We start from the raw sequence: 16,524 nt of genomic DNA, 5'->3' as shown, positions 1-16,524 counted from the left end.
GGAGAAAATCATGCTCCATGGGTTGACTGCTTGTCAGTTTGTTCGACCACCAGGTATCCTTGGTTATCAGAGCAGTTCAACAATGTAAACTGTTGCCTAGAACAGAGGTGCCTTCCGGGCACCTCTCAGCATCTCTGAATAATGGTCAGCCTGGTATGTGCCAAAGCAATGATTCTTCAGAATCAACTTCACGGGACTAGTCACGTTGTTTGGATGCCTGGTTCCTGTCTTCCAAAGCAACTACTTTATTCCCAACTTAAGAATGGAAAGTGCAACCCCAGTGAACAACACAAGAGGTTTAAAGATGCTCTCAAGGCAAATCTTTAAAAATGTAGTATGAACACCAACAACTAGGAAGCACTGGCCTGCAAGAACTCCAATTGAAGAACAGTCTCTACCAAAGGTGCCATGGACTTTGAAGAAGCATGAACTCAAGACGAAAGGGAGAAAGGAGCTAAGAGGAAGGCACGTTTGCCAAATCCTCACTGTCATCAACTCCCACCTAGAAATCTATGTCACCACTGTGGAAGGATGTGCAGATCCAGAAGTGGCCTTCACAGTCACCATGGACACACTGTTAAGACCTTTTTCATGGAAGATAATCTTACTCGCTACAAGTGATCGCCAAAGATGGGAGATGGATCAGTTTAAGAGGCCTGTGGTGAATGTAGAGCACTGCTCAAAGAATTAATCCTGCTAACTGCTTTAAAAGGCTGAGGCTGCAATTCTAAATACATGTCTCTGGGAGTCAATTCCATTGAACTCAATGTACCTTACTTTTGGGATTTCACTGCTAACTACACTTTTAAGTCTCACACGGTATAACCCCTTAGTTGATCCAAAACAAACCTGATAAAGGATAAGCCCCATTGAGCTCACTATAACTTTCTTCTGAGTAAACATGAGTAGTACATGAATACTATCTCCTGTCAAATGCTTAAGGCCACCCCATGTTTGACTGGTCCCTTAGAGTTTGATTGATGATATCACATGACATCCAGCCTCTGAGGGCTGCCATGACCTGCCGGGAGGGCATGTAACCCCTCTACGATCACAGCAGGCCACCGTGGACCAATAGGATGAGGTTTTGAACCCCTAGCCAAGTTGGGTTGGCTTCATGACTTTATCTAGTATACTAAAACGATAAACATACCATGTTTATTCACAACTACTTGTGTTTCCCCAACTTCTGACAAACACATACTGTCACAGTGATCAATTTCTTCTAGATTAGGGGTGTCTGGGAAGGAAAAGAAGAAATATGTCTATGTCAAAAAGTAGATTTCATTTAAGAAACCCTCTGTTGTTTACATGCCATTCTAGGGAGAGATGTAGCACCAATAGTTTTACATAGTCTCCTGAGATCCCATTTAACATTCAGCCTTTTAGAAAGGAGATAAAATAGTATTATGTCAAATTTTCATAATCTTGAAATTCTTGTTAGTATCAAACCATCCTCCATGCCCCCCACCCTGGCCCAGAACATATTCCTAAGCAAAAGTGCAGATTTCAAATCATGAATGCAGTTGGGTGATGCCTTATATCTTAAGAGATCCTGAGCATGTACTCTGGCTTTTTAACATTGTTGGCTGGGAATGTTAGCGCCCCCAGCCTTTTTCTGATGCACCTGGAGAAGAGCAGTCATATGGAGGAGCTAGAAGGTTGGCTAGCTAGGTCCGCCCATGAAGAACAACTCTGCCTTAACTGCATCTGGTTTCCAGAAGAGAAGCTTACTTATATAGAGGTTGCCATTGACAGCCGATTTCTGCCCTGGTGGAGTCATCCTGAAATACGTGGCACTAAACGAGGATCACCCCACTGGGTCATTTCTTTGTAGTAAAATCAGGACACTCTACCTGGGGGATTGATTGCAGGTGGCCTTGCTCCTAAGTGACAAGTGGAATGCTGAGAAGCAGCTGTCGTAGCGATATTACAAATACAACACATAAACACATATGCATTTTAAGTGTTTAATTGGTTTTTAACATTTGATCTTGTTGGTGTTATTTCACAATTCAAAATAATTTGAAGTGGGAGAAGGAACTACATCACAAGGAGCTGCAACATGCCCTTCCAATCATTTGAAAGTCCATGCCCCACACTGTTTAGCACAGGGAGGGCTATAACCTCAGATGGGAGAGGAAGGATCTCCCATAAAAATAGTAGCGTGTTGATGAATGGTGCACATCACTATATGTGTTCACAGGAGCAGGCCACCATGCACCCCCCAATTCCACTGGGAAATCTCCACTTCTTCTTTAAGCTATGGTATGAAGAATTGGACAGTGGAATCCTTCCCTTTTCACCCCTGCCTCCATTTCCCTCCCCTGTGATGAGTGAGAGATTGTAAGTCCCACAGGGCAGAGGCCTGAATGCTACTACTTTATGAAGCACTGTGCTCATAAATCAGTCCAGGTGTTGATGAACTACAACTCCCATTAGCCCAAGCTAGCATGATGAATGTGAAGACAGATGGGAGTTGGAGCTGAGCACTTGGAGGGCCAAAGTTCCCCACCCCTGATGTAGGTGGTGCTCTATAAAACTAACAATAAGATATATTCTTAGCCAGTGTACACAAAGAAGAATTTGGGAATGTTTCAAGTGTGTAGATAGGGGGAAGGGACCAATCTCATTTACAGAAACAGACCTGCCTTGCCTAAGGAAGTCAACCCTGACAAGAACTTTCCCAACATCAATCACTTCTGAGAGGCTGAGTGCAATGTGTTCATGGCAATTTTGAAAGACAGGGCATGCTCAGAAGGGGAGAAAAAATCGCCCACATAAGTTTGAACAGTTGAGATGACTCAGCAACAACTGGCGGGCTGCATCAATTTCAATCACTCCAGCACATCTGCATCACTGCAATGACAACAAAGAACATCAACTTCCAACCTAGAAAACATCAGGTGCAAAGCTCTGGCCACATGAATAAACTTTGGTGCATTGCCTATAATTCTAGAGCTACAGCAATTTAAGTACTCCAGCTCTATGCATGGGACTTATCCCTGCCCCGAATGCACACAATGTCTCTAAGACATTAATGTCTCTAAACATTAAAAAGGTCACAAGCACAGTGCAAATTATAATGGAGCAGCTTGTTATGTGTCATAGAATCTGCCATGTGGCTTGTATTTGTGCTAAACAGTTTGTTTGCATGGCCTGTGTCCTTGTGTTGCAAGTACACGCAATTCCCCATTTACGCACGTTGTATTTGTGTGCTACCACACACACGTGTGGTGCTGGGTACCCAGAAGGGGAAGGGGGAGGGAGAAGAACCCCATGAAGGATCTCTTCTTTGACCAGCTATAAGGCCAATAACAGGGTTGTTCCGAACGGAGAATCATGATTTAAGATTGTGAGGAAAGGACAGCAGGCAGGACCTTCAGTTAATGTCAGAATGCATGCACACATCACACAAACAACTGGGCAAGAGAACAGGGACAGAAACCCTATCCTTCCAACACAATATAAATATCTTCCTTCACCTCTTTCTCCTTGTCGCCACCCCTTCCCATTCCCGAGCAGTGAAAGCTCAGTCTGAAAACACTCTGGGCTCCCATACCCTTCAGTTGTTTGTTGCCTCCATTCTACAATCTGGTGAGGGGAGCACACCAGTGAAGCAAGTACACCTGACTTCTACCCCCAAATTAAAGGGCAAAGGTGTGATTGCTGCTTGCTCCTGAATCCTACAACAACCCTTGCCCAGATCCACACCACTTCACAGACAATGATAAAGCCCTTACCAGCTAGTTTGTAGGCAATGCCATCCATGGGGTCTTTGACTCAGGGAAGGGCTGACAATCAAGGTGTCCAGGTCAAAGGATTCCATAGAAATAGAAACACACACACACACACACACACACATTTTTTCAAGTAAGAGTAAGTCATCCTACCCAGTAAACAGGACACAAAAGTTGTGTATTTGCAGAACCCTTGAGTGAAACATGACTTTTATGAGCTTTGGTTAAGTGAGCCTCATTTAAGTTCAAAGAACACACCAAGTCATGCTCCAGGAAGAGAGGAGCAGGAAAGAGCAGAAGGACCCCAATCACACAGTGGTTGACGGTAGTGGCAGGTATGGTGTGGGGACACCAGGTAAGGCGCACACAGCACAAGCAGTTGGTGACTGTGCCATATGCCAGTCCCTCTTCCATCCTGGAGAATTGCCTCAGAAATGAACTGTATGAGAGCCAACAAACTGAAGCTCAATCCAGATAAGACCGAGGCACTGGTAGTGGGTGGCTCCCTAGACAAGATAGAAGGGTGGTTGCCTGCTCTTGATGGAGTTACACGCCCTCTGAAGGAACAAGTACTTGGCTTAGGGTTACTTCTACCTGTAGATCCTTTACTGTTGCTCAGGCGGCCTCAGCAGTGCCAAGTGTCTTCCATTAGCTTCAGCTAATTAATTAATTAATCCCTTCTTCTGCAGAATCACTCCTGCCGCACCTCCTCCTTAGTAGCCCATTTAAGGCTGACACTCTAGTCTCAGCTTCAACAGCATCCCATTGATCCTAATGCCTCCTTTGCAACATACCGCTGATCTTTTTTTCTTTGCCATTTCCACCAGTTACACAACTAGACATGTTTTCTGTAATTCCACCCATCTCTTGCACTCTTCTCTATGAGGAATCTGCAACCAGACCTTTGACAGCATTCTCCAAGTACAAGCAAATTTATTGCCCTTGGTGTTGTGGCGAGATGTTCAAATGTAATCTGAACTATCAGAAAGCCAAATAGATGCCTTCTGCAGTGCTTTATACCACTAGACAGAAATTGCAGGAAGTGGGCCTGGAAGAGGCAATGCCACTTCCTCAGTGTAAAGCCAGCTGCATGGTCCCACTACAGGTCTCATATTCATCTGAATCAATGATGTAGACAGCTGCACAAACCAACATAAAGGTACATCCACACTGTACTTGGGGCCTAGGGAGATTATTATTATTTAGCTATTCCCAAGGAATCAGCACATGCCTTAAAGACATGTATACTCCACTCCCCCCACCGAAGGGGCAGATGGGGCTCATCAACCTGGGAAGATAGCCCATCTAGGATAATGGGCTAAAGGATTGGTCCTAAACCTCCCCTGCCTTGTGCCTATACTCATTTGTGAGAAAGGCTTTGGGAATAAACCCCAAGAAAAAATCAGTACTCATTGCCTTGTGGGACATCTTTGGGAGAAGTGGGGGGGGGGGGGAGAGAGCAGTAAAAACAATGCAGGAGGCAGCGGTTATGAGCTGTAAGCTCAACTTGATTGGCATATGGTACAAGTGCTACATGTTGCTTTGGCCAATGGACACATAAACATGTTTCACTGGTCAGTTACTGCCTGCCTTGAGCTGGGAAATCCCCACTGAATAAAATGCTGACCCACCACTGTCCACCTGCTTCAGTGGGTGCTTGGCACTCAGAGTGTCACTCAGCAAGGGGACTGAGCTTCTGCACCTGGCAAAAAGAAAAGATACAAACCCTCTTGCACCTATCAAGCTGGAATATCAGGGCCATGTGTCCTGGCTTGTCCACCAACCTGTTGTTAGTCAATAACTCATGGAAGATGGTCATCATTGACCATGAGGTGAAAATGAGCTCAACATTGATGTTTCTGCTTTATGGGAGGAGACCAGACTCATTTCAAATGGCTGTCTCCAAGAAAAGAACTACACCTTTTGGGAGCAAGGAGATGAGCCACATACTCACAGCGTAGGCTTCACAATGAGGAACTCCATCTGTCTGCAATAGAATCGCCAAACAAGGACTCAGAACACTTGCTTTCCCTCCACCTCTCAACTACCTCTGGTCAAATTAACATCTTGAGTGTCTACTCCCCCATTACATGCTCTGACATACAGACCAAGGACCTAGGAATTAGACCAGCCTATCAGATGGGTCCCAGACTGCAAAGACCTATTCCTGCTAGGAGATTTCAATGCCAGAGTTAGGGACGATCATCACACATGGGGTGATGCCCAGCAGATTCCCAGACAATGTGCCAGTGATTAATGGCTAAAGCTGCATCAGAGCATTCAACTTGTTGCTGACTTTGGCAACACTCGCAAAATGTATGAAGGCTGCAGCAAACAGGTAAAGCATTGGGCAGATTGCTATCAAGAACTATACTTGCAGGAAAACATGGTCTCTGACCCAGCAATCAACAGTATCCAGACTCTGCCTGTCTTGGAAGAGCTGGATGTCCCTCCCTCCCTTGATGAGCTGAAGAATGCCACCAACTCTCAGGCATGTGGTATAGCCTCAGGACAAGTTGGAATCCTAACAGAAGTGATAAGAGCTGGTTTCAATTCCTCCTTCATGACACACTGCTACAGCCTGCTATTGTGGAGTTGGGAACGAGGATCTGTGCCACAAAAAATGTGCAACTCCAGCATTGTGACCCTCTACAAGCACAAAGGTGGCTTTCATGACTGCAAGAACTACCATGAAATCTCCCTGCTAAGTACTGTGGGGGATGCCATCACCCATGTAGTTCTCAACAGATTACAGTCACTCACTGATAGGGTCTATCCTGAGTCATAATGCAGCTTTAGAACTGAGAGGTCAACAGTCAACATTATTTTCTCACTGAGCCAGCTGCAGGAGAAATGCAGAGAGCAGAGTTGCCCCTTGTACATCTCCAAAGAAATGACGATGGCCTTTGACCTCATCAGCTGAAAAGGACCCTTCACACAGTTCAGTAAGATAGGATGCCATCCAAGCTTCACAAGATGATCATGCCCTTCCACAAGAGCATGTGTAGCACTGTCCAATATGACTGCTCATCTTCAGACGCCTTCCCTACAAACAGTGGTGCTGACCACATGCTTGAGGTGGCAGACAATTCTGTCTACCAGGGTTCCACCATAACCAACAGCCTTCTCACTGACAGTGAGCTAGACAAGAGTATTGACAGGGAAGCTACAGCAATGGCTCATCCCTCCAAAATGGTATGGGAAAATGTGATGCTAATGACCAAGGTGAAGATCTACCAGGCTTGCATGTTGAGCACACTGCTTTGTGGGCAAATTGCAACTGCTAGAAGTGATGCCTCAGTGCCTTCCAGATGTGCTGCATCAGGAAGACATGACAGTCTCAAACAAAAATGTGCTCTCCCAAGCCCACATTCAGAGCATGTTCACACTCCTGTCTCAGCAGCTTAGATATGTCCATAGAATGGAAGATGGCAGGATCCCAAAGGATGTGTTCTATAAGGAGCTGGTTTCAGTCAGGGTCTCTCTGTGAATTTGGGCACCAGGCCCATTACAAAAATGTCTGCAAACGAGACATGAAAATTGGCAACATCAACCCTGCCATGTGGAAATTCCTTACAGGCAACTGCAGTCAGGTCAGGTCATGCATCCATAGCAGTGACCAGATGAAGAATGACCATTGGGAGGATCACAAAGAGAAAAAATGCCATGGTGCAACTTCAGTAGCACAACGTTACTCCTTCATTTGTCCCAGCTGCAACAAAACAAGTCTCTCCCATATCAGTCTCTGCAGCCACAGCAGATGCTGTAACCTTCCAACAGTTTGACTTCACAACAATAGAAAAATACAAAATTAAAATCAGTTAAAACCATTTACAACCCCAACCAGTAATCTCCAGTAGCCTTTTCTTTTTTAAAATATTTTTTTTAAGTGTCAAACCTACCTCTAAATCTGAGATCATCTGGATCATTGGCTGTTGTGACTGGGCAGCATACTTCTCCTTTTCTAAATCTTCATTCTGCTTCTGAAGATCCTCTTTATCTTTTAAAAGAGTCTGAAACTCCATGACCTTTTCTTTAATCACTCCATCAAGTTTCTAAGGAAAACAAGATAGATACATGTCACAACGATGATGATGATGAAGAAGAAGAATTCCATCCAGCCCCTCAAGCAAGGTCTCAGGGTGGCTTACAAAGAATTAAATACAACAACGTAAGAACAACATGATAAAAGCAGCAAATCCTAAACAGCGAAAACTATCAGCACAGATAAAATGGATTAAACATTTCTAAAGCCTGGAAAACAAAACAAAAAAAATCTGATGCCAAAACGGCCATCAAAGTAGGTACCAGGTAGGTATCTTTGGAAGATGGTAACATTCCAAATCTGGAGCACCACCACTTTGAAAGTCCTTTTTCAGAAGCCATCTGCCACACTTCAGATGGTGAGAGTTCCCAAACCAGGGTTTTCTCAAACCAGTGCCCACCAAATGCTATTTGACACTAACTCTCACTAGCCCCAGCCTACAATTGTCTACAATGACTGGCAGCATCTCTCCAGGGTTTCAGACATGAGACTCTCAACCCTCTCTAGAGATTTTGGAGCTGGAACTTAGGGCCTTCTGCTTGCAATGTCTATGCTTTACCCACTAAATTAAGACTAGCAGGTTTTTGGCCAAAACTCACCAGAGCAATTTTGCCACCTCAGGTGGGTGCCATTGCGGGCCACACACTCCTCACCCACTTCTTGCTTTTACATACTTTTAAGAAGCCCAAACTTGCCGATCAGAAGGTCGCGGTTCGAATCCCCGCAATGACGGGGTGAGCTCCCGTTGCTCGGTCCCTGCTCCTGCCAACCTAGCAGTTTGAAAGCACGTCAAACTGCAAGTAGATAAATAGGTACTGCTCTGGCGGGAAGGTAAACGGTGTTTCCGTGCGCTGCTCTGGTTCGCCAGAAGCGGCTTAGTCATGCTGCCCACATGACCCAGAAGCTGTATGCCGGCTCCCTCGGCCAGTAAAGCGAGATGAGCGCCGCAACCCCAGAGTTGGTCATGACTGGACCTAACGGTCAGGAGTCCCTTTACCTCTACCTTTAAGAAGCCCAAAACAAACATTTCATGTCAAATCAGAAACTGGCCAGCATGCGCGAGTCTACACTTTTTTTTTTTAGATCTGACTCCACCTAGTTCCTAGCCATTCCTAGATCTAGAGCAGGGCCAATTTATATTTCGTTTTCTTCAATCTGTCTCCCATGTAGCAGCGGTGGATTGTGAACTTTCCAGTCAGGCCTCTAACACTGCACACATGCACAAACGTTTGTGCGAGGGCTCTTCCAAGCTGCCCTAGTCATCCGCCTGAATCAAAGAGAATGACGGAGGTGGTGGTGCATTTATTTGACCTTCAACAGAACCAGGGGCGACACCCCAACTAGCTAGGCCAGTGGTTTTCAACCAGTGTGCCATGGCATTCTGGGGTGCTTTTCATGATGGTTGGGGTGCCATGGGCAACATTGTCCTCTGTCCCTCTTTCCTTCCCTCTTCTCTGATGCCCTCTCACGTCTCTGCCTCCCAAAGGCTTGGACGGCTGTTTATTGTAGCAGCCCTGGCTACAAGCTCTGGAGGCAAATGGTACCTCTGGGGCTGGCCAGGGGATGCTGGTTGCCAGGAGCTGAGGTGACCTCGGAGTAAGCAAGCAAGTGGGTGAGGGAGGCCAGCCAGCCAGTCCACCAGCCCTTGCTGTTGGGAATGGACAGACAAGTGGGAGGCCAAGCAGGCAGGCAGGCAGGCAGGCAGGCGCTGTACTGACCTTTTCCCCTGCCTGGGAGCTGAGTGGCTGGCACCGAAGGGGAGCCTTTCCACCATGTGGGCCCAGCAGCATCTGCTGCTGCTACTGCTGCCTCCAAAGTAAGATGGGGGTCTCATATTAACCTTCGGCCAGTCTCCATCAGGCTGTTAAGGTTGGGGACATCATGTTCCCAGATCCATGTGGAGCTGTGTGAGGAGGTGCCTCTCTTTGGGGTGAGGAGTATCTCAGAGGCCAGGGTTGGCTGCAGTGGCTGCCCAGAGAACTCCCAAGGAGAGGGGAGAGGAGAGGAGGCTGAGGGAACACTCCACAAGGGAGGGTGTTCAAAAAGGGTTCAGGGGCTGCCAACTCTGCAGGCAAGGGATAACATAATTGGGCTCCTGAGCCCCACAAGGGTGCTGCAGAAAGATTGTAGTTGCTCAAGGGAGCCATAGACTCAAAAAGTTGAAAACCCCTGAGCCTGGCAAACAGCTTGCCATAGTTTTTAGCACCTCTGCAGGCGATGAATGCAGCTATTGTCAAACCGGCATCTTTCAAAGCTGCCCAGAGTCGCCTGGCAACTTACTATAACAACTTCATAGCGAGCTCACGCACCTACTTTTCTTGGGGAAAAGTACTGACTATGACCCTTCCTTTCCAACACATTTTAAGCACCTTTTATGCAATTACACAAATATAGTTTGCGTAGTGGTTGGAAGGACCAGACAATTGCAATACTCCATCCAACTGTGAAAACAGAAGTTTAGTAGAGAAGATAGCAGATTTATGGGAATTTTCTTAAGCCACCTCAGAGCACATGAAAATGTGAATGTGAGCACCAGCACCTCTCCTGTATTTTGTCCCCATCCGAAAGAAACCCATTGTGACTCTCCAGATGCCGCTTGACTACAACTCCCATAATCTCTTGACAACTGGCCATACTGGCTGGGGCTGATAGGAGCTGAGGTCTAACAGCATCTAGAGAGCAACCCATTCTCCACTATTGCAACATGAGACTTTGTGAAACATGCCACAACTCTCATCAAAAGTAGTGAACTAAAACAGCATATATGGTAAAAAGAACAAGGAGCAATTGTAAACATTTTAAACACCCTTGTATAAAATCCTGCACTTCAGTTTTGCTCCAATATTCCTACCTGGAGTAACTCATCCTTCTGAGCAATGCTGGCTGTGAGGTGTGTGATGACTAATTCCTGGCTCTGCAATTTCTGATTGCCTTCACTCAAAAGAACACTGTAATGAAGCTCAAGGGCCTTTTCTTTGTCAGCCATTTCATCATGAAATTTCTCTAGCTGGTTTCTAAGGTCCTAACCAAGAAAGAGAACATGGGGGAGAGAAGACATAAGTGAATCAAGTAAAGGAAAGGAAAGGGGGGGGGGGACGACTGTGAGCTGAAACAAAGATGAAATAAATCCTTTTAAGTAACAGCTAAAGTTAGGGTTAACTTTTTACTGTTTTACATTCCCAGACATTCTAAAGATTTTTTTTTCATTCATTTATCCCATTTATACTCTACTTTTGCTCCAAGCTCAAGGTGTGGTGTGCATGGTTCTCCGCCTCGCATATTATCTTCACAAAAATGCTGTAAGGTATGCTTGGTTTCAGAGACTGACTAGCCCAGGGTCACCCAGTGAGCTTCAAGAATAAGTGGAGATTTGAACCCTGGTCTCCCAGGTCCTAGTCTGATATTGTAACCAATACACCACACTTACTCTGAAGCTTTTAAACCATGTTAGTTCTACTCACAGTAGACCCACTGAAATTAATGCTCGTTACTAACCTAGGTCCATTTATTTTATTGGGTCTACTCTGAGTAGAAATTAGTTTGATGCAGCAGCCCCTTGTATTTTAGAAGACATCAAAACAAGAAGCATTAAACATAATTTATAAATTTTAAAAATAAACTATTTCCCCAATCTGAATTCACACCTATTATTTTCCACTGCAGAAAAACATAAGAATCAGAACCAAACACCTGTATGCTCCAGAATTGTTCTCAGTAAGCAACCAAATAGCAGGACATGAATGCAAGAGCAGCACAAATGGAGACTGATGTTCATTGGGACTAATAGGGCAAAAGGCAGGGAGGTCAACAGTAGATGAAGATGGATCAACTGACTTGTGAAGTTAAAGCTAATAATAAATGCAGTTAATTAATTCTGGGTTTGTTCCCATCCCCAACTGATATTTACAAAGGGCAACACTGAAAAGCAGGAAGTTGACAGTCACTGCAGTTCCTGGACCAGTTGTAATAAGGAGGAATGGCGGAAGGCAGAGGGTGATTGGTTGGGCAGTGCATCATTCAGTCTGAATTGACAAACCTTCAATGAGCATCATTCCACTGCTTGTGATCCACAGCAACTGACATGAGATCATATTTAGCCATGACAATTAGTAGCCATTACACTGTTCACGTACAACCCTTATCTATCAAGAAGATCGCCCAGGTGCTTGGCTTCATGCCATTGAAGGCATTCACCACGGCGGGCATTTTTAATGAATTCTGGCGTTATAGTTTTATCTGAACACAAGACCACACAGGAACACGAATATGCCTCAAGATCTTTCATAGAAGAAAAAGTGGGATATACATGGAACAAAGGGAAAGTGCTGATAGTTCAGTGATAGACAATCTGCTTTGCAAGCAGAACGCACCAGGTTCAGTACCCAGCATCTCCAGGAACAGTGGGAGAGACTTCCTGCCTGAAATCCTGGAGATCAGTTGCCAGTGAGTGTAGAGAATTCTGAACTAGATGGACCAACAATCTGACTTGGCATTATGCAGCTTCCTAAATAAAGAAAATTAATTGATCCCAATTATACAGCCCGGGTTTTTTGGTTAAACAAGTTGAGTGATTTTGGAGTCCCTTCTACTAATGAAACACTATGTTATCTTAACTGAAATGTATTTTCTTTTCAGGGACCAGGTTCCAATGGAACGACCCAAACTTACAAAGAAAGTGAGTGGTCTCTATGTCCCAACAAACAGAATGAGCCAATTCTCCATGAGAGATGCTTTCTGCCAAATACCTCCTGACCACCACAACTCATTTTTCCAGGGAGTGCTCTGTGATGAATAATGACTGAATTTAGAAAATGAATGGGAAAGCCATTCTTAAAAGAATTCAGACTGAAGGTCAGAGAAGTGTCCTCCCCATTGGTCAAATAGAAAAAAGGTGGAAAAGAATGAATAATTAAAATATTAAGCTCCCAACCCTTTCAGTTTAAGATTGAGGACAGGGGTGGTGGGACAACCATCACATAATATATCCAACACATTGACTTATTGTCTATTCCCAAGCATTTGATCAAAGATGACGGACAGTTACTGGTAGATGCACCTTATTAAACCAGATGTTATTTGGTAGATGCACATTATTAATCAGCTGCTGGAAAATGTGTTGCAGACTCAATGGCTTGGAAGAATTCCTGAATTTGGGGATTTGCTTAAAGAAAGACTAAAGCTCTGCTGCGTGTACCCCAAAGGTCCACTTGTGTTTCCTACTAAATTCTTTTAATACTTTGTCAGAGGAGCTTTGTGTCATCTGCAAGGCTCCATTTTCTTCCATCGTCTCTGGCGATTTCCTAACATCTGTGAAATCCACCCAAAGCCCCAAAATGTTAACTGCTTCAGAGTAAAACAAAAAGCAAAAAGCACACTAAAATCTGCAATCCACTCCACAGATGCAGCATAGTAGCACTGAGTCAAGTACACAGAATACAACTGGGTAGAGCTAATTAACTGGCCTTAATACTGAAAATATTCTGGATGCCAGAAACAAGTTTTTTGGTGCGTAAGTAGCCATATGCTCAGGATCATTCTAGTTCCTACAGATAAGATTAATCCGCCTTCAAACCCGGCCCAAGGAGAGAAAATGGAAATTACTGTGACATAGCAATTATATATTGTTGGGTTTAGAAAGGAAAAAATCAGGTTAAAACCCACCACGAAGCTCACTGTGCAGCCTATTAGTGTCATGACTCCAAAATCCAGCCACTGTCAAGACTCTGAATCAGAGTTGAGCACAAGACTTCCCCCAAAGAACACACACACACTCACACAGCATAAATTTAAAAGCTCTAAAATCGTAACAGATTAGGCTCATAACTAACACATTTCAGCTTCCTTCCCCTTGGCTTTATCCTTTGCTTCTTTGGCCCGTGGTCTTCCATGGACTGCTGCAGCCTCCATTTTTAGTTCCTGAGACTTGCTACAGGCTGCTTTGTTTCCCTTACACCATGGGCTGATAAGCATATTTTAGCTCAAGGGCCAAAGTTTTTTTCGGGCGACCTTCCAGGGATCACATGGCAGAGGTAGGTGGGGCCAGAGGCAAATGTGGGTGAAACAAAAAAATGTACATTTTGTGCTTTTATACACCATTTTCAATCCATACACCCCTGTCTATCCCCCATCTAAACAAGCAAAAGGCACTATCAGTGTTCAAGGGCCTGGAGGGCCATATTTGACCCTGGTTCCTGAGGTTTCTCACTCCGGCCTTGTATCAAAGCTTCAGGAGTCACCACCGGTCAAGGTCCATACCTCAACAGAGCGCCCACTGTCAACCCCTGGCAGTGGCAGGCTTTGGGCTCTCAAATTTCAGTGGTGCCCTGTGCAAGCTAAAATTTGGCGCAGTCCCCACCTCTCATGCTCTGCTCTATAGCATTGTTTTGACACCTCCTACAGAATGGCGCCCAGTGCAACCACACTAGTTGCACTACCCTAAAACTGCCTCTGCCCTGGAGCCCTCCCCCTTCCCCCTCACTATCACTCCTTGCTCACCTGCCCCCTTGAAGTGCATGTGGCACAAGGAGGAGGAGAAGCAGCTGGCTTGGGCCTATAAGAAGGATGGGAGCAGGCAATTGCACAGCCGGCTCCCCACTGATTCCCCATGGATATGCAACAGTGTGGCTTTTCTACCCAACTATGTGTAAGGACCACTGATTCTACAATGATTCTATTTTAGAGATCATTTAATTTCCCAGCCAGCAGCTCAGATTTCCCTTCTATATTCAGAATTTGATGTAAAGGAGCAAAAAAAAAAAAAAAAAACCTGGCACGGTTCATTTTGTTAAAGTTTTATGGGCTGGCAACACAGCACAGCAACCATTTTGCCTAACGTTAATAGAACAGGGGCGGCTGAGCTCGTTCACAGAGATTTTGCATCACAGCCCTCAAATGGGTTCCAAATTGTCTAATAAGGAAAATATTGCCGTGTGCTCTTTACTCCTGCCTGCCTGTTCAATGGGCAAACATTTTCACATCCAGGCTTCCGGTGAAATGCATTCAACTCACAGCAGTGGCTCTGGTGTTTGATACAGCAGGCCGCATTAAAAGATGATCAGGCTTCAATTTTTGAGGATGCTGCAGATCATTTAGCAAGGACTTTGGTCCTCTGAGCAAACATCTGTGGGAAGAGCTAAGAGGTCATAAAGTGGCACAATGATGAATTCAGCCTTGTGGAAATCCTGAGAGATAACTCCTTAATCCTCTCATTCCAGGCTTTTTGTCATCCTTGGAAAAAGCAGAAGGGACAGTCACATGAAATTGCTTTATATAGACCAGACCATAGGTAGGGAAACTAAGGCCCGGGGGCTGGATCTGGCACAATCGCCTTCTAAATTCGGCCTGCAGACGGTCCGAGAATCAGCATGTTTTTACACGAGCAGAATGTGTGCTTTTATTTAAAATGCATCTCTGGCTTATTTGTGGGGCATAGGAATTTGTTCAATTTTCCCCTAAAATATAGTCCAGCCCCCCACAAGGTCTGAGGACAGTGTACTGGCCCCCTGCTGAAAAAGTTTGCTGACCCCTGGATCAGACCATTGCTCCATCTAGCCCTGTAGTCTACTCTGACAGGCAGCAGTTCTATAAGATCTCAGATGTAAGCCCTCCTCAAGTGCTTTTGCCTGGCCGAAATATGTCCTTGAAATGTGACAACGCACCTTGCTTACTTGGATGGATAGAGGTGCAGGTGGATAGATGGAGGTGTGTATAAATCTCTGGCTTGTGCATGCATGGAATGTAACCTCCTGTACAAAGGTAAAGAGTCACGTCTGTTGCTCTGCCTACTTTTGCATCTAGCCATGCCTAGCACTGGAATGCACCCCGCCAAAGGATGCCTTTGAGAGAATGTGGCCCTTGAGCTGAAGGTCACCCACCCCTGTACTAAACCATGGTCTACTGCGACATGCAAATACAGCCAGCATGTCCACACCACAAATGTACATCAGTTGAATACAAGTTTTGAAAAATCCTAGGAACTTTAGCTCAAGCCAAGGTAGGTACAAATAATTCTGCTGGGCAAATCTGCAGCCAGCCCTTACACACAATAACAAATCCAGCCTAAAATCCCGGAGAGCAGCTGCCAGTCAGTGCATACAGTACTGAGTTAGATGGGCCAGTGGTATGATTCAGTACAAGGCAACTACCTATGCTCCTAAGGCAGCAGTGAACATGCCAGCACTGGTGAGGAACTGAAGCAAAAATTAGCACACTAACTAGATGTCATGTCAGTACACAGGCCAATACCAGCTGCAATAGTCTATTCCTCCAAAAAAAAAAAAAAAAGGCAGAGTTGGAAGCCCTATGTTCATATTCTTACTATCTTTTTTCCACACACCAAATACATAATGATTTTCAAAGGGTAGCTCAAAGTTTTTTCACATTTAAGAGAACCATTTTTTGAATAAAGAATAACACATTCAAGCCACTATAGTTTGGTGCCTGCTATGATGGCAAAACAGATATGCAGACTATGGTAAATGCAGACACTGAAAATTATCTTCAGACTATTATAAACGTTCCATCGTTGCCAACTCCTGGTCTTAATGATAGAGGCTGTCTCGATGGTGTCTCAGAGGTTCACCCCGTAGTGGAGTAGAGAATCAGAGAACCAGCAGACAAGAGACTGCATCCGTAATTCAGTTATCATATATAAGTGGATTACGGCAGAGAGAGGGAGATGCCTTGGATCTGTGGACAGAGAGACCCCTCTGCTGGCTTTAAGTAATATTACAAGTGGCC

At 45.0% G+C, this 16,524-nt stretch overlaps 1 protein-coding gene and 1 long non-coding RNA gene across 7 annotated transcripts in view; both read right to left on the bottom strand.

Annotated features, from left to right (window-relative positions):
- CDK5RAP2 (CDK5 regulatory subunit associated protein 2) overlaps positions 1-16,524 on the bottom strand; it is a 125,465-nt gene that overhangs the window by 75,401 nt on the left and 33,540 nt on the right. For all 6 annotated transcript variants that reach the window (XM_083422825.1, XM_083422828.1, XM_083422826.1 and 3 more), the window contains exons 13-14: positions 10,637-10,807; positions 7,643-7,795 (exon numbers count right to left, since the gene is read on the bottom strand). In XM_083422825.1, coding sequence (XP_083278951.1) covers positions 7,643-7,795; positions 10,637-10,807 — 324 coding nt within the window. The remainder of the gene's footprint in view (positions 1-7,642; positions 7,796-10,636; positions 10,808-16,524) is intronic.
- On the bottom strand, positions 1,957-4,160 carry LOC310669386. Its single transcript, XR_014507165.1, has 2 exons — positions 3,744-4,160; positions 1,957-2,859 (listed from the first exon to the last, which is right to left on the bottom strand). It is a non-coding gene; the product is annotated as an uncharacterized lncRNA (long non-coding RNA).

This window comes from Podarcis tiliguerta, assembly GCF_965153285.1.
Source record: "Podarcis tiliguerta genome assembly, chromosome: Z".
Taxonomy (NCBI): Eukaryota; Metazoa; Chordata; class Lepidosauria; order Squamata; family Lacertidae; genus Podarcis; species Podarcis tiliguerta.
The sequence above is the reverse complement of the archived record's forward strand: the minus strand, read 5'-3'. Positions and strand labels throughout refer to the sequence as shown.